This window comes from Tetrao urogallus, assembly GCF_951394365.1.
Source record: "Tetrao urogallus genome assembly, chromosome: 1".
Lineage (NCBI taxonomy): Eukaryota > Metazoa > Chordata > Aves > Galliformes > Phasianidae > Tetrao > Tetrao urogallus.
The window spans coordinates 171,036,376-171,060,089 of NC_136813.1; the positions used below are offsets into that span (position 1 = coordinate 171,036,376).

Here is a 23,714-nt window from a genome sequence, read left to right on the forward strand (position 1 = left end):
GCCCTGAAAGGGTCAGTCACGTGTTACAGTGTTTCATCCTGAAAGGGATGGATACTTCTAGCAAAAACAACAGTTTTCCCTGGTACAACAAAAACAAAAACAAAAACAACAATTTCCCTGGTACAAGATTCAAAGTCATTTACAAGGAATTTGGGATAATGCAAACACCTCTCCCGATTTAAAGGAATTTCAGCAACATATACAAGACATAATGAACGCCCACAAACTTGATACAACCCTAGCAACCCGAGCACAAGATTTCGTACAAACACTGAAGGCTACATTTCCCTCTTTCTCGTCTTTTCAAAAAGGATTTTATGGAGTATGCTTTATGATCGTGCTTTTGCTAGTAGGACTTGTCCTGGTCCCCTGTGTTTTGCGAACAGTAATTCATCAATTACAGGCAATAAAAACAGAAATTGAAAGGGTCAAGCTAGAACAAATGAAACACAAGCCACCACCACCCTTAACTTAAAAAGATAAAAAGAGGGTGGAATGGAGGGAACTGTTGTTGTGCGGACTACGTGACTGGCCTGAAAGGGTCAGTCACGTGTTACAGTGTTTCATCCTGAAAGGGATGGATACTTCTAGCAAAAACAACAGTGACCCTGAAAGGGATGGATACTTCTAGCAAAAACAACAGTGACTGATTGGCAAAGGAAGAAAGAACTTCGGTTTCGGTAAGCAGAACACTGGAAACTAGGATAAGGGAGTACAAGAACAGCTGCTCGCACACAAGCCTCTGCTTTGTGCTTGGTTTCACACTTGCTAATTATCTACGATCTTGTAGTGTATCCAGTCTATAAAAAGAATGAGCCTTCAATAAACATTGCTTTTGTGCCACCAGAGCCTAAGCCCGTCTGTCCCAGGCGTCTTGAGCTGGTCTCCGTCATTTGGTGCCAAAACCCGGGAATCTCGGACTCCAAACGACAAAAGGCGTCGCTTCCTCCTACGAGCCGCGGTTGGTAAGTTGATTTTGGGAGGCAAGGACTAGGGAATTGGACAGATCGTTCAAGAAATAGAAATGGGTCACGCTGCAAGTACAGAAAGAGGTGTTTTTGCAGCAATGTTAAAGTCTTTGTTAGTTGCTCGAGGGATAAGGGTAACTCGGGCGCAGATTAGTCGTTTTTTAGATTTCATAGGGGAAGTTTGTCCTTGGTTTCCCAGGGACGGGACAATTAATATTGAAACTTGGAACAAAGTAGGTGAAAGACTCCAAGGCTATTACGCTGTGCATGGTGCTGCGAAAGTCCCCATCGATACCTTTACGCTTTGGACCTTAATAAAAGAATGTCTCAGAGGAGACACAGGGGATGAGAAATGGCAGCGGATTACTCGTTCTACTGATAAGCTATATCCTACCCTGCCACGTTCAAAATCTTTAGATCATATCCCTTCATCTATGCCTCCGGCACCCCCTTCATTCCCTCCGAGGTATGAACAACCGAGGGTTAGTAAATCAGCAGGCGAATTGCCACCTTGTCGACCTCCTGATGATAACGCAGTTCCAGACACGCTAGGTCCTGATGACTGGGGAGAATTAGAAAGAGAAGGTGTTGAAATACGTAAGGAATTAACAGCTGCTTTCCCAGCACTGCAAATTGCTGATGCTGCAGTTCAGACGCTAACAGCGACTGATAATGTGTCCAATCCTCCGGTCATTCTGCCTGCCTTTAGACCAGGTCGAATGCCCCCCCTGCCAGGAGTAGATACGTTACTCACGCAACAGTCTCCCATGCAATTAGCATTGAGAGATGCTAGACGAGCAGGCGAAACAATGAATTCATTTCTTGATCAGTGTCCCCCATCCCAGGCATACCCGGTGACACAGCGCCAGCTTGCAAATGGGGGTATTTTGAACGGTTATGAACCGATTCCTTTTAAACAGTAAAAAGAACTTAAAGCTGCTAGTTCGCAATACGGACCAACAGCTCCGTTCACTGCTGCAGTACTAGAGACAGTAGCCTCTAACGTACTTCCCCCTGCAGATTGGCGTAGCATAGCAAAAGCAGTACTTACAGGAGGAGAGTATCTTTTACGGATGGCTGTTTCAGATACTTGAAGGAGACCCAGACCCAACTTCCCCACGACAGTTAACTACATTGGCAGCAGAAGCCTTGAGGAAAGTTGAACAAGCAATTGAAACAGCACAAGTTACTTATGCCTCTATTACCGAACCAGGGCAATTAATAACACCTCCTACACCTTTAACCCCCATGGGAGTATTATATCAAAATGGTGTTTCACATTGGATTCATGGACGACACGCTCATTCTGGTACCTTACGCTCACATCCTATATTAATAGCTGAACGCATTCAAACAGGTCGTCGGCTTAGTGTTACATATTTAGGGAAAGAACCTAATACAATTATATTACCCTATCAATCTGATCAAATCACTTGGCTCTTAAATGTACTTGATGAATTTACTCTAGCTCTTGCAGGATATACAGGAGAAATTTCCAATGATTATCCAAAGGACAAAATACTCAGTTTGCCGCTTACCATTTAATTACTTTCCCAACTGTTGTTAAATGCCAACCAATGTCGGCAGCATTAACTGTTTTTACTGATGGTTCCTCTAATGGTCAAGCTGCGTTAGTTACATCTGATGAAACTTTTACTTGGAAGTTATCAGAAGTGTCAGCGCAGATGGCTGAACTTTATGCAGTATATCAGGCTCTTCTTAAATTTCAACAGAAACTTAACATTATTACTGATAGCGTGTACATTGCAAATGCACTAAAAATGCTAGAAACTGTTCCACGAATCAACTCCAAGGTAACCTTTCTTCAACAATACCTTAGTTTAATTCAATCCCTTCTTTTAATGCGAAACCATCCTGTGTATATTGGTCATATACGCAGTCACACGAATCTTCCCGGACTCTCAGCCGACGGCAATAGGAAGGCCGATCACTATACTAGAATTTACGTTGCCAATATTCAAAAGGCTGAACAATTACATAAATTACATCATGTTTCCGCTCGCACCCTCAGAAAACTTTGCCACCTTACCAGAGACCAAGCCCGACAGATAGTCAGAAATTGCTCTGCTTGTGTGCCCCTGTTACCTGTTCCACACTTGGGTGTAAATCCACAAGGTCTTAAACCAAGGGATTTATGGCAAATGGACATAACGCACATGCCCTCGTTTGGTAGACTTTCTTATGTTCACATAACAACAGATACATTTTCACATTTTGCAGTAGTGACTCCACTAGCAGGAGAACGCGCATCCCATGTTTGCACACATCTGCTACATTGTTTTTCAGTACTCAGCGTTCCTAAAGCCATTGAAACTGATAATGGCCCTGCGTATACTAGTTCCACTTTTAAGCGTTTCTGTACACAATTCTCTACGCACCACAAAACTGGTATCCCTTATAACCCACAAGGTCAGGGAATCATTGAAAAATACAATCATCTAATTAAACAACAATTAGAAAAATCAGAACGGGGAATATGGGGTTTTAAGGATACGCCTGCTTCCTTGATAAATCACGCCTTATTTATCCTCAATTTTTTGCAAGTTGATAGTGATGGGTTAACAGCTGCAGACAGACATTGGAATCCAACAAATAAACCTAAACCACTAGTATACTGGCGGGACCCTTTAAATGGGCAATTACGTGGGCCAGATCCGATATTAATGTGGGGACGAGGGTATGCTTGTGTGTTTCCCGCAGACGAACCATCACCTCGGTGGATCCCAGAGCGACTTATACGACATGCCCAAAACCCGGATGGGAAAGCTTTGGAGAAAGATGCAACGCCTCTCGGTTTCTCTCAACCGTGAGGCCATTTGGCAGCATCGGTTTCAACTGCTCACTCTTCTGATAAGTACATTACGGTTGTTACGTCATGTGGGATCTGCAGAAACATACTGGGCATTTGTACCAAACCCACCATTGATCCATGCAGTGACTTGGGAAGAAGCAACAGACATTCCTGTGTATAATAATCAAACCTTGTTCATGGGACAATATTCTGATGATCACATACAGCAGTTCTCGGCAAAAATCAATTATACAGGACAATTACATAGTTTGCCTATATGTTTTCAAGTGAATCAGACAAATCCACTGTGTGAGCAAATTATTTTGCAAGAAAATTGGGACACAAATGTTACAACGGGAATTCACTGGGCAACGGATTTTTATTCTCCAAATCTCACAAAACATACTAAAGGTTCAGGAAGAATGCCCCCTCATATTTGTTCATGTAGAACAATAAAATCCATAACTCCCAATGGAAATTTTGCACCAGGATGGAGACTTTGCCATGCAAACGAAACTACCCGCTCAAGTACTTCTTTATGTGACTGGAGTGTCATAAATGAAAATGGACGCCCGATTAACTTAGTTTCTGCCATTTGGACCAAAAATAATCAAACATATTATACCAACTTGTGGAAAGCAGTAGCAGCATTGGGACCAATTAAAGCAAAAAAGGTTAATGTGACATGGGAACAGATAGACAAAGTATGGGCAATGCGTGCATCACAAAACACTACTGTGTTCTATATGCGAGCATGTCTTCCTGAACCCTGTGCATTCCTGACAGGAAATTGTTCTGTAAATAGCACAAATGTAACGTGTACAGAGTGTAATATAATGAATTGCATAAACAGGTCTAGTGATTCCTTTTTGCTAGTTAGGCAACCCTCCTATGTGTATATTCCAGTAAATCTTACCCATGATTGGTATGCAGAGAGGGGAACAGAGGTGTTAGAGATAGTTACGCAGCGACTATCGAGTAGACAAAAGCGGGTACTAGGACTTACAATTGCAGGGATTGCCGCACTGATCACTGCTATCACAATAACGACAGTTGCCTCAGTATCTTTGTCACAAAGTATTCAAACCGCTAATTATGTAAATGATCTCACTGTCAATATTAGTAAAGCCTTAAAGAATTAGGAACGCATGGATGAAAAAATGGAAATGAAGCTGAATTCATTGAAAGATACAGTTGACATATTGGGACGTCAACTGGAAACTATGCAAATTAAGGAATCCCTAACTTGTCATGCAGAATACACATCCATATGTGTCACACCAGGAGTGTACAATAGCTCTCAATTTCCCTGGTACAAGATTCAAAGTCATTTACAAGGAATTTGGGATAATGCAAACACCTCTCCCGATTTAAAGGAATTTCAGCAACATATACAAGACATAATGAACGCCCACAAACTTGATACAACCCTAGCAACCCGAGCACAAGATTTCGTACAAACACTGAAGGCTACATTTCCCTCTTTCTCGTCTTTTCAAAAAGGATTTTATGGAGTATGCTTTATGATCGTGCTTTTGCTAGTAGGACTTGTCCTGGTCCCCTGTGTTTTGCGAACAGTAATTCATCAATTACAGGCAATAAAAACAGAAATTGAAAGGGTCAAGCTAGAACAAATGAAACACAAGCCACCACCACCCTTAACTTTAAAAGATAAAAAGAGGGTGGAATGGAGGGAACTGCTGTTGTGCGGACTACGTGACTGGCCTGAAAGGGTCAGTCACGTGTTACAGTGTTTCATCCTGAAAGGGATGGATACTTCTAGCAAAAACAACAGTGACCCTGAAAGGGATGGATACTTCTAGCAAAAACAACAGTGACTGATTGGCAAAGGAAGAAAGAACTTCGGTTTCGGTAAGCAGAACACTGGAAACTAGGATAAGGGAGTACAAGAACAGCTGCTCGCACACAAGCCTCTGCTTTGTGCTTGGTTTCACACTTGCTAATTATCTACGATCTTGTAGTGTATCCAGTCTATAAAAAGAATGAGCCTTCAATAAACGTTGCTTTTGTGCCACCAGAGCCTAAGCCCGTCTGTCCCAGGCGTCTTGAGCTGGTCTCCGTCATGGCCTGGATTTAAATTGCTCTGAATGACCCCACATACCAGCATAGGTTAGGGACTGACCTGTTGGAGAGCAGCGTAGGGGAAAGGGACCTGTGGGTCCTGGTGGACAGCAGGGTGACCATGAGCCAGCACTCTGCCCTTGTGGCCAAGAAGGCCAATGGCACCCTGGGACATACTGGAAGGGGCATGGTTACTAGGTCAAAAGAGGTTCTCCTGCTTCTCTACTCTGCCCTGGTGAGACCGCATCTGGAGTATTGTGTCCAGTTCTGGGCCCCTCTGTTCAAGAAGGACAGGGAACTGCTTGAGAGAGTCCAGCACAGAGCCACAGAGATGATGAAGGGACCAGAGCATCTCCCTTACGAGGAAAGTCTGAGGAAGCTTTGGCTTGGAGGAGACTGAGAGGTGACCTAATGAACGCTTATAAATATGTAAAGGATGTCTGTCAGGAGGATGGAGCCAGGCTTTTCTCAGTGACATCCAGTGTCAGGATAAGGGCAATGGGTACAAGCTGGAACATGAGAGGTTCCACATTAATGCTAGAAAAAAAACTTCCTGGTGGTGGTAACAGAATATTGGAACGGGCTGTCCAGAGAGGTTGTGGGGTCTCCCTCTCTGGAGACATTCAAAACCTGCCTGGACACATTCCTGTGTGACCTAATCTAGGTGTTCCCAGCAGGGGGATTAGATTAGATGAGCTTTTGAGCTTTCTTCCAATCCCTGACATTTGGTGACTGTGATTCTGTAACTGGTATGGAGAAGAGACAGCAGCTATTGAAATAAAGACGTGGTAAAAAAAAAAAAAAAAAAGTACTGTTTATATATTTATATATTGATATATTGATATATTGATATATTTATATATTGATATATTTATTTATAATAAATAATACAATTTTTCAGCTCATATTCTCTTTTCTCGTTCTCTTCTCTTCTTTTCTCCTTTTCTCCTTTTCTCCTTTTCTCCTTTTCTCCTTTCAAATTTCCCTTTTCATTCCCTTTTTCCTTCCCTGCTCCTTTCCTCTCCTCCCTTCCTTTCTTATCCTTTCTTCTTCTTTCTATTGGCTCCATCGCTGAAGACAAAATTCTCTTATTCTCCTCCATGTCTCACTAGAAAAAGTAGAGTCGCAACTTGAGACTATTCACAACAAAGAAAAGCTGCCTCCTCCCTACATCCCTCTGCAGCAACAGCAAAGGCGGGAGTGCCAGTACCTGTCCGTTGGCCCAAGCGGCCGGGAGAAGTTGTGCATCACGGCCTCAGTGTGACAGCGGGTGAGGATGACCACCGCCTGGCACAGGAAGGGCAGGAACGTGCTCTGCTGCGCAAACGATGTGATGCTGCGCAGGATGTAGAGGATCGGAGGCACCTGAGAGAAGAAGAGGAGAAAGAATGACTTGCTGCACCCTGGACTCCCAACCAGGGACATTCAGCGCATGAGCAGTGCCTGCTCCCTTGACATGCTGCCAAGTCCAAAGCCTGAATTTCATGCCAGCTACCCTGGTCTCCACGCCCTGAGCACAAGGGGCAAAGGGCACAAGTCAGAGTGCAACAGCCAGCAAAAGTCCAAGACATGTGAAAGAAAGTCTCTTACGTTCCAACAGATGTCCTTCCCGTGCATCTGCAGGAAGGTGGTCATCCACTTCCCAGCAGCACGCACGCGCACTCCGTTGGCTTTCCGGATGGTCTCCTTGATGGCAGTCATGAAGTCAACGGTGTGCTCTAGGGGGAAGTTTCTGCACACGATCTGCAGAGAAATGAAAGCGGGAGAGATCCCATCACTGCTCTGCTGCAGCTCTTCGGAACAGAAAGCAGCCTTGAGGGCATTCTTAGCTCAGCGGCGTGCCGCTCATTCAGGCAGCAATCACAGCGCTCCCGCTGTCTGCACCCTGATGTTTATACGGAAGGCGGCTGAGCCTTCTCTCAGCTTCTGCACCCATGGTGTTTGCTTACGTGCAAAGCCTACCTCCCAGCAGCCACAATCACACATGCATGCAAGTGCACTCACACACACAAACGCACATCATGGAGTCAGCTCCTTGCACTGGGTGCCTGAAGGCCAGACATAGCTCAGAGCCTCCTGCTTCTTGCACTGGGAAAAGAGGACTCAGGGTAACAGCTCGTTTGGGAAACAGTGTGAGAGGCTGGGAGCAGCACAGGGTTCTGCAGAAGCCTACGCACAGAGATCACCCCACCCCTTCTTGGGTCCACATACCATGGCCATTTTGGATGTGGCCTGCAGCTGAGAGGCGATGCTGCAGGCATGCAGCCCCTCGCACAGGCTCCCGATGTCACCCGTCTCGATCTCTGTGTTGGTCGCTTTGGCTGGAAAGAGCACAGGGAGAAAAGGGAAGTCATGCTTCTGGGAATGAAACTGCTTTCCACGGGAGAAAGACAGAGGACAGGGTGGGGACAAGAAGAGAGCTGTGCACGGTGCCTCTCCCTCCTGTAAACAGGGCCCAGCCCGTGGGGCTCTGGTAGGGCTACAGAGGAGGGCAGAGGGCTGGAGCACGCCTGCTCCACTCACCCTGGATTCGCAGAAGGGAGCTCAGACAGGTGACAGCCAGCTGGCGGGATGCGGGCATGGGGTCACAAGTCAGAGGCGCCAGCAATCCCACCAAGGAGCCAAAGTGCTCACAGGCATCTCTTCTCTGCAGGGGTGAGAGGCAGGAACAAAGCTGTAGATGGCCCCAGCTCTCCCCAGCTTCTCCCATCTGTGCCTTCCCATGCCATGACACAGCATGCACAGCTGGGCAGAGCTCGCCTTCCAGCTCAGGGGCGCTGGGGAGGGAGCAGGGGGCATGCGGTGGGGCTCTTTACTCACTTGAAGCTCTTCACAAACAGCCAGCAGCTGGGAGCAGGTCTGCAGGGCCCTCTGGCGCTCCCACACGTTGCTTGAGACCATCGATTTCTGCAGCACCTGGGGTAGAGCATCTGTCTCACTGAGGATGTCTTTTCTTTCCCTTCCTGCCACCCCTCTCCCTGTCCCTCCTTTCCCAGCACTTTCCCTCAAGGCCTGCCCTGTTGCTCCATGTGGCCTCCTGCCTCACAGAGCACCGGCACTGCCGCCCCGCTCTCTGCAGTCACTCCTGCCTCCCAACCCAGGAGCTTTTCCTTGGCTGTGGCCTGCCAGGGGCTGGCTCCTGCTTTCCCCCTGCAGGGCCCATTTCTGAGCTCGCAGTGAGCTGGCACGTCAGCAGGAGATTTCTCCCCCTCTCATCCTCCTCTCAGTCCCCAGATCTCTGCCCCCGCTATTGACAGGCACCATGCTTTCTCCCTTGCCCCACGACTACTCACATGGACTATGTTCTGAAAGAAGCCGCCGCTGGGCTCTGTCTCCAGCAGGACCACCATGAGCCGGCCCAGAGCTTTCAGTGATGTTTGCTGAAGCTGAAAGCAGAAGAGGGGAGTGACGTGTAGCATCTCGGCTGCTGCCAGAGCAGAGGTTGTGTGTGCTGAGGTAGGCTTTGACCGAGAGGTGGCTGGGAAAGTTACGGCAGGTTACCTGCAGGTACTGTGCTGCTTGCTGTGACTTCCTGATCTTCAGCATCATCTCTGCTGAAGGGTGTGTCACGATGTTCTTGCAGCACAGGACCAACATCTCACGCAGGTCCTTGCTTTCAGAAGAGGGCTTCAGCTTGCTGAGAGGAGGAAAACAGGAAGAACAATCAGAAAGGGTCTTTACCTCTCCAGACTGGTTCAGACAACATCGGAGTTTCTCCTAATGGACAGCTACAAAGCCAATAGCCCCACCCAGCTCCTGCTGCTGAGCACTGCCTTCAGTTCCAGCAGCGCCCACCTCCTCCCCGGCAGCAGTGAACCACCTCCCGCTCTGGAGGGAAGGAGACCCCAGCTCTCCCTCTCTTCCCTGCCAGGGGACAGGAGCACCAGGGCCTTTCTCCCTGGCCAGAACCTCAGCTTTGCTGGGCACAACAGCCCAGCCGTCTCTCCTGCTGTAGATGGGGCTCCTCCCCCCCGACCCCTCCAGGCCCTCAGGAGCTGCCCAAAATGGGGATCACCATCCTGACTTGCAACCTCAGCCCTTACCTCAACTGCTCCAGGGCCAGAACCACCTTGAGAGGCACTGGGGAGACAGGGATGCCCGAGTAATACTTCTTCATCAGGTCCTGCAAGTCCCAGAGAGACAGTGTCAAAGTGGGCAAGGGGCACACAAGAGCTGTTCCACCCGGCCCCGAGACAGGCACAACTGCCACACACCAGCCCCATCACTTTCCCATGGAAGCGCTGCAGGATGCAGCAGCTGGTGCACCTAGCCCGCTGCCCAGCCGCTGCCTGCCAGCACCCAAAGTCCCCACCAGCTGGAGACGTGTGGCTGCTGGAGACCTGCATGCCCCCAGGGAAGCGAGCCTTGTGGCGCAGCCCAGAACTCCTCTGCAGACAGCCCTGTCTCTAGGCACTCACCATCAGGATTTCCAGAAGCTTTCCCTTCAGGGAGGGGTTAAAGCTTGCAGAATCACCCACAGCTTGGAAGGCAGAGCTGCAGTCGGTGATGCTCTGCACCAGCGCGAGGTTGTTCTGCAAGTCCTGAGGAGCAAGAGAGAAGAACATTCTTTGAACTGCGGGAAGGGACACAAGGGGGCTGCAAGGGGGACACGTGGGGACAAGGCTAAGGGAAGGGCTTGGATCTTTATCTGGGCACAAACAGTTCCCCGGGGGACCTTTGGAAAGGGAAGGCCCATCTCAGCATCTCCCCATGTGGAGGGGCTGCAGCTGGGCGCTCAGACACCCTGGCACGCTTTGAGCTCTCACCCGGCAGCTGCAGCTGTAGAGCATCAGGATGTTGCCCACGATGTCTCCCTCCAGGTGGGCGAGCAGCTGTTCTTGGGAGGCACGCAGTGCCACGCTGCCGTGGGCGAGCATGAGAGCGCTGCGTGTGGCATGAGCTCTCGTGCCGTCCAGCTCCATCTGTGTGGGAAGAAATGCCTTGAGACACTCGCTAACGGCCCCCAGTGCCCCGCGATGCACCTGGGCTCCCAAGGCAGGAGCTGCAGGGAAAATAAGGCAGAAGAATGCCAAGATGGAAACCCGTAACGCTTTACCTTCTTGCGCCTGGAAATCCTGGCATTGCGGCCTTTGCACAGCCTGGACGCAAACATGGTGAGCGTGGCCAGGACTGTGTGGAAGTTACTCTCAGCAGCATGGCTGAGAAGAGAGATGATTCCCTGCACAAAAGAACAAGGGGCCGTTGGCACAGGCCTGAATCTACAGGTTCTCTCCTGAGGAAAATGGCAGCAGTGCGGAGGTTGAAAGGCCCCGAGCAGGGCCAGGAGAAGGCCTCTGCCCCAGGGCCAGAGCGGGGATGCTGACAGGAGCTGGAGGAGAGGAGAGCTCACCTGGGCCTCACATGGCTCCTCTGCATTTGCCTCCTCCAGGTGCTGGAGCAGCTTCTCCTGGACGTGGAGGACTCCCTTACAGGATCCCAGCACCGTGCCCAGAGCCTTGTACAGGAACGACTGCATGGGAAGGGAAGGAAGAAGCTGAGATGTGGCAGCAGCTTAACCTGCTGGCGGAGGGCCAGGTGGGGAGGACCCAAGCTCCCTGGCGGTTGCTGAGAGCAGCTGCGGGGCCGAGCTTTAGCCATCCCCGGGCAGATTGCAGGGAAAGGCCCTCTGGGGGGCACAGACTGGGGAAGCAGCATCAGCATCCCGCGTGGGCAGAGCACCAGCCGCAGCCCCAGCCCCCGCTGGACACCTGCAGCTGCACCGCTGCGTAGAGCCGGGGGGAACTCACCTTTTCTGCAGAGCTGCTGGCAGAGCTGCTCAGCCGCTGGCTCAGCTCACAGCTCAGGGCCTCGATCCATGCCTTCTCCTCTATTGTGTCCAGCGACGCCTTCAGGAACTGTTGGAGAACAGGAGAAGACAATGTTCCCTTGCCCTTTGCCTCTTCCCTCACTCCCAAGTTGCTGCAGGCCTCTGGGGAGAGGTGCCTGGAAGAACAGTCCCTCTCCCAGCTCCCCCAGCATTCCCTCCCTCCATCAAAGCCGCCTGCTGCTCTTCTCATCAGACCCCCCTGGGCTTGGGACAGAGCGGAAGAGGCAGCGCCACAAAGGCGGGCGGCCGCTCCGCTCCGCTCCGCAGCAGCGCTTGAGAGGCTGTTCCTGTCCCACAGCGGCTCATGTGGGAGCGGGGCTCCTTGGGGCAGGCAAGCACTTCTCTGCACCGCGCCTCCCGGCAATGCTGTACCTTTAGCAGACGGCGCTCAAACTCGGCAGTGTCCGGGAAGCTCTCATTTCTCCCTGCACAGCAATAGGAAGAAAAAGACCCTGACTTGGGATCAAGGCACAGAAGAAGAGCTGCTGCAAACCTGGCTTGGCCTGGGCACTTGACACTGCCAAGCTGGGACCCGCACCTCCTCCACAATGACCTGTCCCTCCCCACAGACACTGCCTCCGCAGGAACACGGAACTAAGTGCTCCAAGGCTGCTGTCTGAGGGGACGTGAAGGGCCCATCCCTGTCCTGGAATGGGCAGATCTCTGGTGGGATAGGTCCCTGGGCCTCAGTGCTGACTCCCAGGAATGGGAACGGCAGCAGCAGAGCAAGAATTGGGCTGCAGGCAGTGCTTCCCCTCTGCCATGCTACAGAGCTGCATTTTCACTCCCCCCCTTCCCTTCCCTTCCCTTCCCTTCCCTTCCCTTCCCTTCCCTTCCCTTCCCTTCCCTTCCCTTCCCTTCCCTTCCCTTCCCTTCCCTTCCCTTCCCTTCCCTTCCCTTCCCTTCCCTTCCCTTCCCTTCCCTTCCCTTCCCTTCCCTTCCCTTCCCTTCCCTTCCCTTCCCTTCCCTTCCCTTCCCTTCCCTTCCCTTCCCTTCCCTTCCCTTCCCTTCCCTTCCCTTCCCTTCCCTTCCCTTCCCTTCCCTTCCCTTCCCTTCCCTTCCCTTCCCTTCCCTTCCCTTCCCTTCCCTTCCCTTCCCTTCCCTTCCCTTCCCTTCCCTTCCCTTCCCTTCCCTTCCCCCCCTTCCCTTCCCTTCCCTTCCCTGCCTCTGCCTCTTCTTCCCCTCCAGTGCTGTACCTTCAAGACACTGCAGCAGCAGGGGGATTTCAGTAGCCCACATGGCCCCCACAGCTCTGTGGAACCTGCTGTGGAGGTTTTTCATCAGCAGTAAGGCAGCAGCTTGGAGTTGGCTGCCTGCAACAGGGCTGCCTGCCACCACCTGAGTGAGAGCAAGAAAAAGCAGGGTCGCTTCTGCAGCAAGAGCAACGGCTTCCCCCCAGGATGGAAGCAGCTCGGCTCTGCTCTGGCAGGCAGTGAGCAGCCAACAGCTTTGCCCATGGCCATGCTGCTTCCTCCTGGGTGCTCGTAGAACCGGCCTCTGGAGCATCTACTCACCAGCAGTCGTGCCAGCAGTGTCTGGGGCGTCAGCAGTGGGCCTGCAAAGAGACAAAAAGTGCTGAGTAAGACTCCCAGACACTGCGTGCCCAGCCACACGCACCTCCGCTGTCCCTTCTGGCTGCTACCACAGGTCAGCAGAGCTCACTGGGGGAGTTTTTGCTCCTACCTTGAAACATGGAGCTGACGAAATGGCGATCCAGATGTTCTATCGGCCGTCCTGTCAGCTCCTCTCTCTCAGCCAGGGCACAGACACAGCGGGAGACTGGGATCAGCATACCCGTGTACTGCGCTGGCACCACAAACAACAGCAGCCGCGGCCACAGGAGCTGTAGGGAACGAGGCAGTTGAGCAGGTCAGCATTCCCGCTTCCGCTCAGAGATGAAGAGGACTCTGTGAATTTCCCTGAGTCCTGTGTGCTTCAGAGCACATTGGAGGAGAGACCTGGGGTCTTGGAATGGGACGAGGAACACGTGGCGCAAAGGCAGGGAGCAGCAGCAGGGCAGAGCGTGACTTACTTTGGACATCCCTCTCACAGAGACGTCCAGTGATGCCAGGATGTCCATGCAAAGCTCCTGGAGAGCTCCTTCTTCCTGGGCTTCCCGGGCAGAAAGGTTTCCGGTTGCCTGCACCAGAATGGTGTTGAAACACTGCTTATGCTCAGTTCTCAGGAGCCTCTCAGGAGGCTCAGGTGTGGCCCCAGCGGTGCTTCTGTATAGCAGCCTCTGAGCAGCACGGGTCTTCCAAAAGAAGATGCTGCCCACTGTCCTTACCCTTCTTCCTGTGGCGCGGCTGAACTCCCTGAAGAGGTGCCCTACCACATCCCAGGCTGAGCAGCTCCGGGTGTTAGAACTGAGCAGATCCTTGATGAAATACAGAATAGCCGTCCTCACCTGCAAGGGGTCAATTCTGGGTGTGATTTTCCTGGTCAGAAGGCAAAGGGAAGCCACCTGCTCATCGGGGCAGCCCTTTGGGCATGAGCAGAGACAGCAAGAGCAGTGGAGAGGCTTTAGCTACTGAGGTGAGGGCCAGGCCTTAGCACCAGGCTGTGCACTTTCCATGCACAGCACAGGGACCCGCCCGCTCCACTCTGCCTGCTCTCCCCACAGGAGCCATCGTGACCGCCTGGTCAATGGCCCAGCACCTCTCTAGTCACCCCAGCCCTGCCCGTGCTGGCAGCAGCATCACCACCCCGACAGCGCTTTCTTTTCCCAAACCAGCTCACCCGGATGCTGGGGTCGCTGCACAGACGCTGCACAGCCTCGACGACCTGGGGCAGCATCTCCGTCATCATGGGCTCTGCAAGAGATGCACAGAAGCATGAGCGGAGCCACAGCGCAGATGGCAGAAGGGAGCCCTGGCAGTCCCAAGGCGTGGTACTGACCAACCCGTGGTACTGACCATCAGAGCGAGCCAGAGCACCCAGCAGACCCAGGGCTGCCACGCATCCAGGCTCCCAGTCATCGCCCAGCTGCGACTGCAGAAACAGGATGGTTTCCTCTGGGCAGATCCGGGCTGCAGGGAGGAAATCCCACGCTATGTTAGCAAGAACCTCACGCCCATTCCTGAGCTTTGTGAGAGAGGTTTTGGCCAGGGCAGCGCCAAGCATCGCCCAAGCCCCTCTCCTTACCCTGCAGCATGATGCAGTGGGTCAGCTGTGCACGATCAGCCTCGCTGTGCTGCTTGCTGTCGTCATAGAGCTGTGGGAACAAGGTCCATTTGATACAATCACATCAGCACTGAGGACGGAAAAGACACTGTGCTGCCCGCTCTCGTCTCCCTGGGCACTCTCGGGAAGAGGACAGGCAGACAAAACCCAGCCCAGCCCACCCCGCAGCATCCCCGAGAGTACATGCATGGCTCTGGAACAGCCTTGAGCATGCAGGAGCTCCTGCAGCCTTGAGCATGCAGGAGCTAAGGCTGAGCCTCCTTATTCCGGGGCTCGCAGCTTTGCAGTCGACTTAGCCACAAGGGAAACTGCTGTGGGCGCAAGGATAGGCTCCCCTTACCTGGTAAAACACGGCCGTGGTGACGTCCAGAAACTTGTCCCCTGGGATTGCAGACTCAATGCCCCCTAAGGCCTCCAGGAAGATAGTGAGGCTCTGCAAGAGAGCGGGAGAGGAAGAAAGGGATGAAGCCACATCTAGCCACCAGCCAAGAGTGGAGAAACTGTTTCCCAATTCCCAACTGTTTCTCTGCAGGGAGAAGCTCCTGCACAGGCGTTCTTGTTTATCCCCCACCTCCCAGCGGCACCAAGAGAGTCTCTCTGCTCTCAATCGAGCATGCCGTGTTTGGGCATCATTTGCAGGCATTGCCCACCCAGCAGCCCACTTCTCCCCCATCAGATGCAACTGGATGTGGTCCTCCCAATTGTTAGCATAGAGCTCCTCAGGCACTCAGAGCCCCACAGTGGTGGTGAAGCCCCACGAGATCCCATCCCCATCCCCAGGAGATGAGCCCCAGTGATTCTTGGTTCCCTCCTGGCTCCTGTCCGGGTTGTTCCTTCTCTGACTAAAGAGCTCAGGAAGCCTCAGAGCTCCCTTGAACACCCATTCCTTCTTTCTCCAAGGGCTCCCCACCTCCTCCCTGCATCCCCCTGACCCCTGGTGGCATTTGCACGGGCCCCACGTCTACCCTGAGCCCTGCGCAATGTCTCTCACCTTGGCCACCCTGCAGGTGTCTTGGATCTCCTGACACGGGTGAACGAGCCAGAGGAGCTGCTCCCAGACCTGCTCTTGGTGCTGCTCCTCTTGCAGGAGAACCTCCAACATGGCAGCCACAGCCCCAAGGACGGCCTGTTTGTCCTGGAGAGGATGGCAGAGGCCCGGCATCAAAGACTGAAGGTCTGCCCTTCCTACGCAGAGGGCTTTCCCTTTCCCTTCCCCTTCCCCACACCCCCACACCCCCACACCCCCACGCCCGGCAGGAGATGGGCTTGCTCTGGAGGGCAGGCAGCTTTTCCCCATACCCTCATCCCCAGCTCCTCCTGCCACAGTGCTGTGACATGCAGCTGCTCCCTGGCACAGAGCCACTTCAGGGCCCTTTGCAGAGCCAGCCCACTCCCTCTCATCACCCATCAGCTCTCAGCCCACCGGGCACAGACAGAGCTGCCGACATGGGTGCCCCTGCTGCCATCCTGGGCTGGGAATGCAGCAGGGCTCACCTTTTCCTCCTGGCAGTCTTGCCAGTTCCACACCACAGAGAAGAGCAGCTCGTGAAGGTTCTCATAGCTCTGCTCTTTCTCCATGGCAGTCCAGGGGCATTGCATTCCTGAGGACAAGTAATTCTTGACTCCATCCAGCCACTGTTTCAAAACTGAAAAAACAAAATAAAAATAATTAAAAAACAATATTTATTTGTTTGTTTGTTTGTTTGTTTGTTTAAGAGAGTGAGAGAAAACGGAGCCTGTGAGAGTCTGCAGCAGGGCTGCTCTGGGGCCGGCACTCACCAGCACAAGCGATGCGCAGGACCTGGCCACTCTTCACCTGGCCCACCACACTGCGCAGGCCTGCCAGCATCAGCCACACAAAGGGGATGCACTGTGGAGCTGCGGAAAGGAAGGAGAGGGCCACAGTCAGAGCCCCGGCAGCAAGGTAGGTGGACAGCAGCCCTGCGGCCCCCAGCTCAGTGCAGATCACACTCAGAGGGCAGAGACCCCTTTCCCGGTTGTTCTAGATGTCAGGAGGTTGAGGGTACTCTACCATAGGTGCTGAAGAGTTTGCTCAGGGTGATGAGCACCAACTCCTTGCACATGTCCCCCGTGGCCTTCAGGTGGCTCTGGAGCTCAGCCATCACCAAGGTGAAGTGCGTCCGAGCCAGAGCCACCAGGACATTGCTGGCAGCTGTCTTGACATTGCTGGTCACGCCCTGGAAGAGAGTCACTGGTGACACGCGGCCCAGGAGACTGCCTGAGGCCCTTGGAAGAGCTAAGGCACCACCATGCGCCAGCAGAACACCAGCGTGGGCAGGCGGTTCCCTTTGCCTTTGGGAGTGAGCCCTCACCTGGGCTGCCGTCAGGTCCCGGGACACCTCTGCCAGCAGCCGGTTCACCACTCCGCACGGCGGGCGGCTGCTGTCTTGGCACAGGGCGCTCTCCAGCTCACAGTACGCCTGCGCTCGGTCACCCTGGGGACAAGGATCAGTCACGCTCGCTTTGCCCGCTGCCACCCATCGCTCTGTGGATGTGCTGCCGGGCCTGGCACCCACGGCACCGTGGCCCCGGGCCAGGAGGGCAAGGGTTGGTGGTTGGATGTCCCCAGCTCACCTCCCGATCTTGCAGGCGCTGAAGCAGTAAGGTCGCGGCGCAGGTAGGGACAGGGCTTGACACCCTGCTTCTCTCCCTGCGAAGCGTACGCCTGGGCACGCAGCCCACACAAGCAAAGAGACCTGGAAGGAAAGAGCAGAGCAGCTGCTGCAGGTGTTGCTTGGAGCCAGGGCCTAGCATCCGGCCAGCTGTGGGAGGAACGCTCCTCCAGCTCCACAGCGCGAGGCTGCGTGTGGTTGGTGGGGGCAGGGGAGGGAGCTTTCCCCTTGCTGGGGTCCTGGGGAAACCACGGTGAGCAGCTGCACTCGGCAGAGCAAGGACAGTGCTGCTGGCACGTCCTAAACACACACTGGAGGCACACGTGTGCTCGGGCAGCGTCACGGGGTCCGGAGAGGTGGAGGGACTCACCTCGAAGGGCTCTCAGCCTCTCCATGATAGCAGGATGCCTCCAGATAGACGCAAAGCTCTCTCTGGTTCCACTTCCTGCGGGTCCCACAAGCGGACTGAGCCACCGCTCCCACCGCTCCACAAGGGTGTATGAGGCAGCCACTGTGACACCACACTGCAGTGTTGCCTCACAGAGAATGAGTGACACAGCCCGGGCTGGGGACCACACAGGTCCCCAGGGCAACCCTGCAGGCTCTCAAACACAGCACGTTTGTGTGACGCAATCGGCTCTGGGGTTCCGGTTCCATGCTGACGCAGGGAATGACCTCAGCGGGTGATGGAGAGCCCCTGCCAGGGAGCAGCTGCTGGGCACCGTTGCCCGGCGTTGTCTTAGTGACTGGGGACTCCATGCCGGGAGGCACTGAGGCCCCCATCTGCTGCCCAGACAACCTCTCCAGAGAGCTTGGCTGTCTACTGGGGGCACGTGTCAGAGATGTTAAGGAGACTCCACCGCATCTGATCAAAAATGAATACATTCATACGAGAAAAAAAAACTTCTTTATGGTGAATGTAGCAGAACAGCGGAACGGGCTGCCCAGAGAGGCTGTGGGGTCTCCCTCTCTGGAGACGTTCAGAACCTGCCTGGACACATTCGTGCCTGACCTAATCTAGGTGTTCCTGCTAAGGCAGGGGGATTGGACTGGATGATCTTTCAAGTTCCCTCCCAATCCCTGACATTTAGTGAAACTGTGAATACACAGGGTGTACGTTGGTCCTGTCAGGAATTCTGTGTAAATCAGACAGACAAAGTATTGTGTAAGGGGCTGCAGCTGAGTGAGTAAGGAGAGGGGCATTATCAAACTTGAGGATTCCTTGGCATTTTGTGGTGACAAATACCGCAAATACAAATATGAAATCCATTAGGTCAGTTAGCAGCAGAAGAAACACTTGGGTCCATATTTAGGGTCATTATCAAATCTGCTTCAAACGTAGATGCAGTCAGCTTAATGCAACGCCTCTCCTCCCGTCAGTGTGTATGTATGCACGTGCATACACAAGCACCGAAAACACGCATACCAATTCTTTGCATGTGGAAATGCAGCCAGGTGAGCTCTGCAATGGCATGAAGGCACACAAATAGGCATGTGTGAAAATGAGTGTAAGAAAAGCTCCCTTTAAACACTGGATTTGGAGACTGACCTCCCAGTGCTGTTCCCTTGGCCTAATTCCCTATGGCGAGCACCAGCAGGAGCAGATTTCCAGCCCAGCTGCAGCAGCTGACAGCCCTGCCTGTGGCCTTGAAGGGTAACTGTTGTTGTGCGGACTTGGTGACTGCCCTGAAAGGGTCAGTCACGTGTTACAGTGTTTCATCCTGAAAGGGATGGATACTTCTAGCAAAAACAACAGTTTTCCCTGGTACAACAAAAACAAAAACATAAACAACAATTTCCCTGGTACAAGATTCAAAGTCATTTACAAGGAATTTAGGATAATGCAAACACCTCTCCCGATTTAAAGGAATTTCAGCAACATATACAAGACATAATGAACGCCCACAAACTTGATACAACCCTAGCAACCCGAGCACAAGATTTCGTACAAACACTGAAGGCTACATTTCCCTCTTTCTCGTCTTTTCAAAAAGGATTTTATGGAGTATGCTTTATGATCGTGCTTTTGCTAGGACTTGTCCTGGTCCCCTGTGTTTTGCGAACAGTAATTCATCAATTACAGGCAATAAAAAACAGAAATTGAAAGGGTCAAGCTAGAACAAATGAAACACAAGCCACCACCACCCTTAACTTTAAAAGATAAAAAGAGGGTGGAATGGAGGGAACTGTTGTTGTGCGGACTACGTGACTGGCCTGAAAGGGTCAGTCACGTGTTACAGTGTTTCATCCTGAAAGGGATGGATACTTCTAGCAAAAACAACAGTGACCCTGAAAGGGATGGATACTTCTAGCAAAAACAACAGTGACTGATTGGCAAAGGAAGAAAGAACTTCGGTTTCGGTAAGCAGAACACTGGAAACTAGGATAAGGGAGTACAAGAACAGCTGCTCGCACACAAGCCTCTGCTTTGTGCTTGGTTTCACACTTGCTAATTATCTACGATCTTGTAGTGTATCCAGTCTATAAAAAGAATGAGCCTTCAATAAACATTGCTTTTGTGCCACCAGAGCCTAAGCCCGTCTGTCCCAGGCGTCTTGAGCTGGTCTCCGTCATTTGGTGCCAAAACCCGGGAATCTCGGACTCCAAACGACAAAAGGCGTCGCTTCCTCCTACGAGCCGCGGTTGGTAAGTTGATTTTGGGAGGCAAGGACTAGGGAATTGGACAGATCGTTCAAGAAATAGAAATGGGTCACGCTGCAAGTACAGAAAGAGGTGTTTTTGCAGCAATGTTAAAGTCTTTGTTAGTTGCTCGAGGGATAAGGGTAACTCGGGCGCAGATTAGTCGTTTTTTAGATTTCATAGGGGAAGTTTGTCCTTGGTTTCCCAGGGACGGGACAATTAATATTGAAACTTGGAACAAAGTAGGTGAAAGACTCCAAGGCTATTACGCTGTGCATGGTGCTGCGAAAGTCCCCATCGATACCTTTACGCTTTGGACCTTAATAAAAGAATGTCTCAGAGGAGACACAGGGGATGAGAAATGGCAGCGGATTACTCGTTCTACTGATAAGCTATATCCTACCCTGCCACGTTCAAAATCTTTAGATCATATCCCTTCATCTATGCCTCCGGCACCCCCTTCATTCCCTCCGAGGTATGAACAACCGAGGGTTAGTAAATCAGCAGGCGAATTGCCACCTTGTCGACCTCCTGATGATAACGCAGTTCCAGACACGCTAGGTCCTGATGACTGGGGAGAATTAGAAAGAGAAGGCGTTGAAATACGTAAGGAATTAACAGCTGCTTTCCCAGCACTGCAAATTGCTGATGCTGCAGTTCAGACGCTAACAGCGACTGATAATGTGTCCAATCCTCCGGTCATTCTGCCTGCCTTTAGACCAGGTCGAATGCCCCCCCTGCCAGGAGTAGATACGTTACTCACGCAACAGTCTCCCATGCAATTAGCATTGAGAGATGCTAGACGAGCAGGCGAAACAATGAATTCATTTCTTGATCAGTGTCCCCCATCCCAGGCATACCCGGTGACACAGCGCCAGCTTGCAAATGGGGGTATTTTGAACGGTTATGAACCGATTCCTTTTAAACAGTAAAAAGAACTTAAAGCTGCTAGTTCGCAATACGGACCAACAGCTCCGTTCACTGCTGCAGTACTAGAGACAGTAGCCTCTAACGTACTTCCCCCTGCAGATTGGCGTAGCATAGCAAAAGCAGTACTTACAGGAGGAGAGTATCTTTTACGGATGGCTGTTTCAGATACTTGAAGGAGACCCAGACCCAACTTCCCCACGACAGTTAACTACATTGGCAGCAGAAGCCTTGAGGAAAGTTGAACAAGCAATTGAAACAGCACAAGTTACTTATGCCTCTATTACCGAACCAGGGCAATTAATAACACCTCCTACACCTTTAACCCCCATGGGAGTATTATATCAAAATGGTGTTTCACATTGGATTCATGGACGACACGCTCATTCTGGTACCTTACGCTCACATCCTATATTAATAGCTGAACGCATTCAAACAGGTCGTCGGCTTAGTGTTACATATTTAGGGAAAGAACCTAATACAATTATATTACCCTATCAATCTGATCAAATCACTTGGCTCTTAAATGTACTTGATGAATTTACTCTAGCTCTTGCAGGATATACAGGAGAAATTTCCAATGATTATCCAAAGGACAAAATACTCAGTTTGCCGCTTACCATTTAATTACTTTCCCAACTGTTGTTAAATGCCAACCAATGTCGGCAGCATTAACTGTTTTTACTGATGGTTCCTCTAATGGTCAAGCTGCGTTAGTTACATCTGATGAAACTTTTACTTGGAAGTTATCAGAAGTGTCAGCGCAGATGGCTGAACTTTATGCAGTATATCAGGCTCTTCTTAAATTTCAACAGAAACTTAACATTATTACTGATAGCGTGTACATTGCAAATGCACTAAAAATGCTAGAAACTGTTCCACGAATCAACTCCAAGGTAACCTTTCTTCAACAATACCTTAGTTTAATTCAATCCCTTCTTTTAATGCGAAACCATCCTGTGTATATTGGTCATATACGCAGTCACACGAATCTTCCCGGACTCTCAGCCGACGGCAATAGGAAGGCCGATCACTATACTAGAATTTACGTTGCCAATATTCAAAAGGCTGAACAATTACATAAATTACATCATGTTTCCGCTCGCACCCTCAGAAAACTTTGCCACCTTACCAGAGACCAAGCCCGACAGATAGTCAGAAATTGCTCTGCTTGTGTGCCCCTGTTACCTGTTCCACACTTGGGTGTAAATCCACAAGGTCTTAAACCAAGGGATTTATGGCAAATGGACATAACGCACATGCCCTCGTTTGGTAGACTTTCTTATGTTCACATAACAACAGATACATTTTCACATTTTGCAGTAGTGACTCCACTAGCAGGAGAACGCGCATCCCATGTTTGCACACATCTGCTACATTGTTTTTCAGTACTCAGCGTTCCTAAAGCCATTGAAACTGATAATGGCCCTGCGTATACTAGTTCCACTTTTAAGCGTTTCTGTACACAATTCTCTACGCACCACAAAACTGGTATCCCTTATAACCCACAAGGTCAGGGAATCATTGAAAAATACAATCATCTAATTAAACAACAATTAGAAAAATCAGAACGGGGAATATGGGGTTTTAAGGATACGCCTGCTTCCTTGATAAATCACGCCTTATTTATCCTCAATTTTTTGCAAGTTGATAGTGATGGGTTAACAGCTGCAGACAGACATTGGAATCCAACAAATAAACCTAAACCACTAGTATACTGGCGGGACCCTTTAAATGGGCAATTACGTGGGCCAGATCCGATATTAATGTGGGGACGAGGGTATGCTTGTGTGTTTCCCGCAGACGAACCATCACCTCGGTGGATCCCAGAGCGACTTATACGACATGCCCAAAACCCGGATGGGAAAGCTTTGGAGAAAGATGCAACGCCTCTCGGTTTCTCTCAACCGTGAGGCCATTTGGCAGCATCGGTTTCAACTGCTCACTCTTCTGATAAGTACATTACGGTTGTTACGTCATGTGGGATCTGCAGAAACATACTGGGCATTTGTACCAAACCCACCATTGATCCATGCAGTGACTTGGGAAGAAGCAACAGACATTCCTGTGTATAATAATCAAACCTTGTTCATGGGACAATATTCTGATGATCACATACAGCAGTTCTCGGCAAAAATCAATTATACAGGACAATTACATAGTTTGCCTATATGTTTTCAAGTGAATCAGACAAATCCACTGTGTGAGCAAATTATTTTGCAAGAAAATTGGGACACAAATGTTACAACGGGAATTCACTGGGCAACGGATTTTTATTCTCCAAATCTCACAAAACATACTAAAGGTTCAGGAAGAATGCCCCCTCATATTTGTTCATGTAGAACAATAAAATCCATAACTCCCAATGGAAATTTTGCACCAGGATGGAGACTTTGCCATGCAAACGAAACTACCCGCTCAAGTACTTCTTTATGTGACTGGAGTGTCATAAATGAAAATGGACGCCCGATTAACTTAGTTTCTGCCATTTGGACCAAAAATAATCAAACATATTATACCAACTTGTGGAAAGCAGTAGCAGCATTGGGACCAATTAAAGCAAAAAAGGTTAATGTGACATGGGAACAGATAGACAAAGTATGGGCAATGCGTGCATCACAAAACACTACTGTGTTCTATAT

General features: G+C 50.9%; 1 protein-coding gene across 1 annotated transcript; it reads right to left on the reverse strand.

Annotated features, from left to right (window-relative positions):
• Positions 1-2,890: 2,890 nt before the first annotated feature.
• On the reverse strand, positions 2,891-17,900 carry LOC306944846 (maestro heat-like repeat-containing protein family member 2B; the record flags this gene model as incomplete). The annotated part of the gene is made up of 31 exons (XM_079533469.1): positions 2,891-2,954; positions 7,073-7,227; positions 7,453-7,605; positions 8,074-8,183; positions 8,386-8,509; positions 8,683-8,769; positions 9,156-9,248; positions 9,364-9,499; positions 9,906-9,985; positions 10,281-10,403; positions 10,629-10,784; positions 10,919-11,041; positions 11,213-11,332; positions 11,610-11,717; positions 12,062-12,114; positions 12,886-13,027; positions 13,204-13,244; positions 13,373-13,532; positions 13,722-13,829; positions 13,977-14,096; positions 14,429-14,502; positions 14,605-14,718; positions 14,834-14,903; positions 15,213-15,305; positions 15,864-16,007; positions 16,367-16,518; positions 16,652-16,750; positions 16,905-17,070; positions 17,206-17,328; positions 17,468-17,589; positions 17,876-17,900. The coding sequence occupies 31 exons, from the start codon at positions 17,898-17,900 to the stop codon at positions 2,891-2,893; spliced, it is 3,438 nt and encodes a 1,145-aa protein (XP_079389595.1).
• Positions 17,901-23,714: the final 5,814 nt, after the last annotated feature.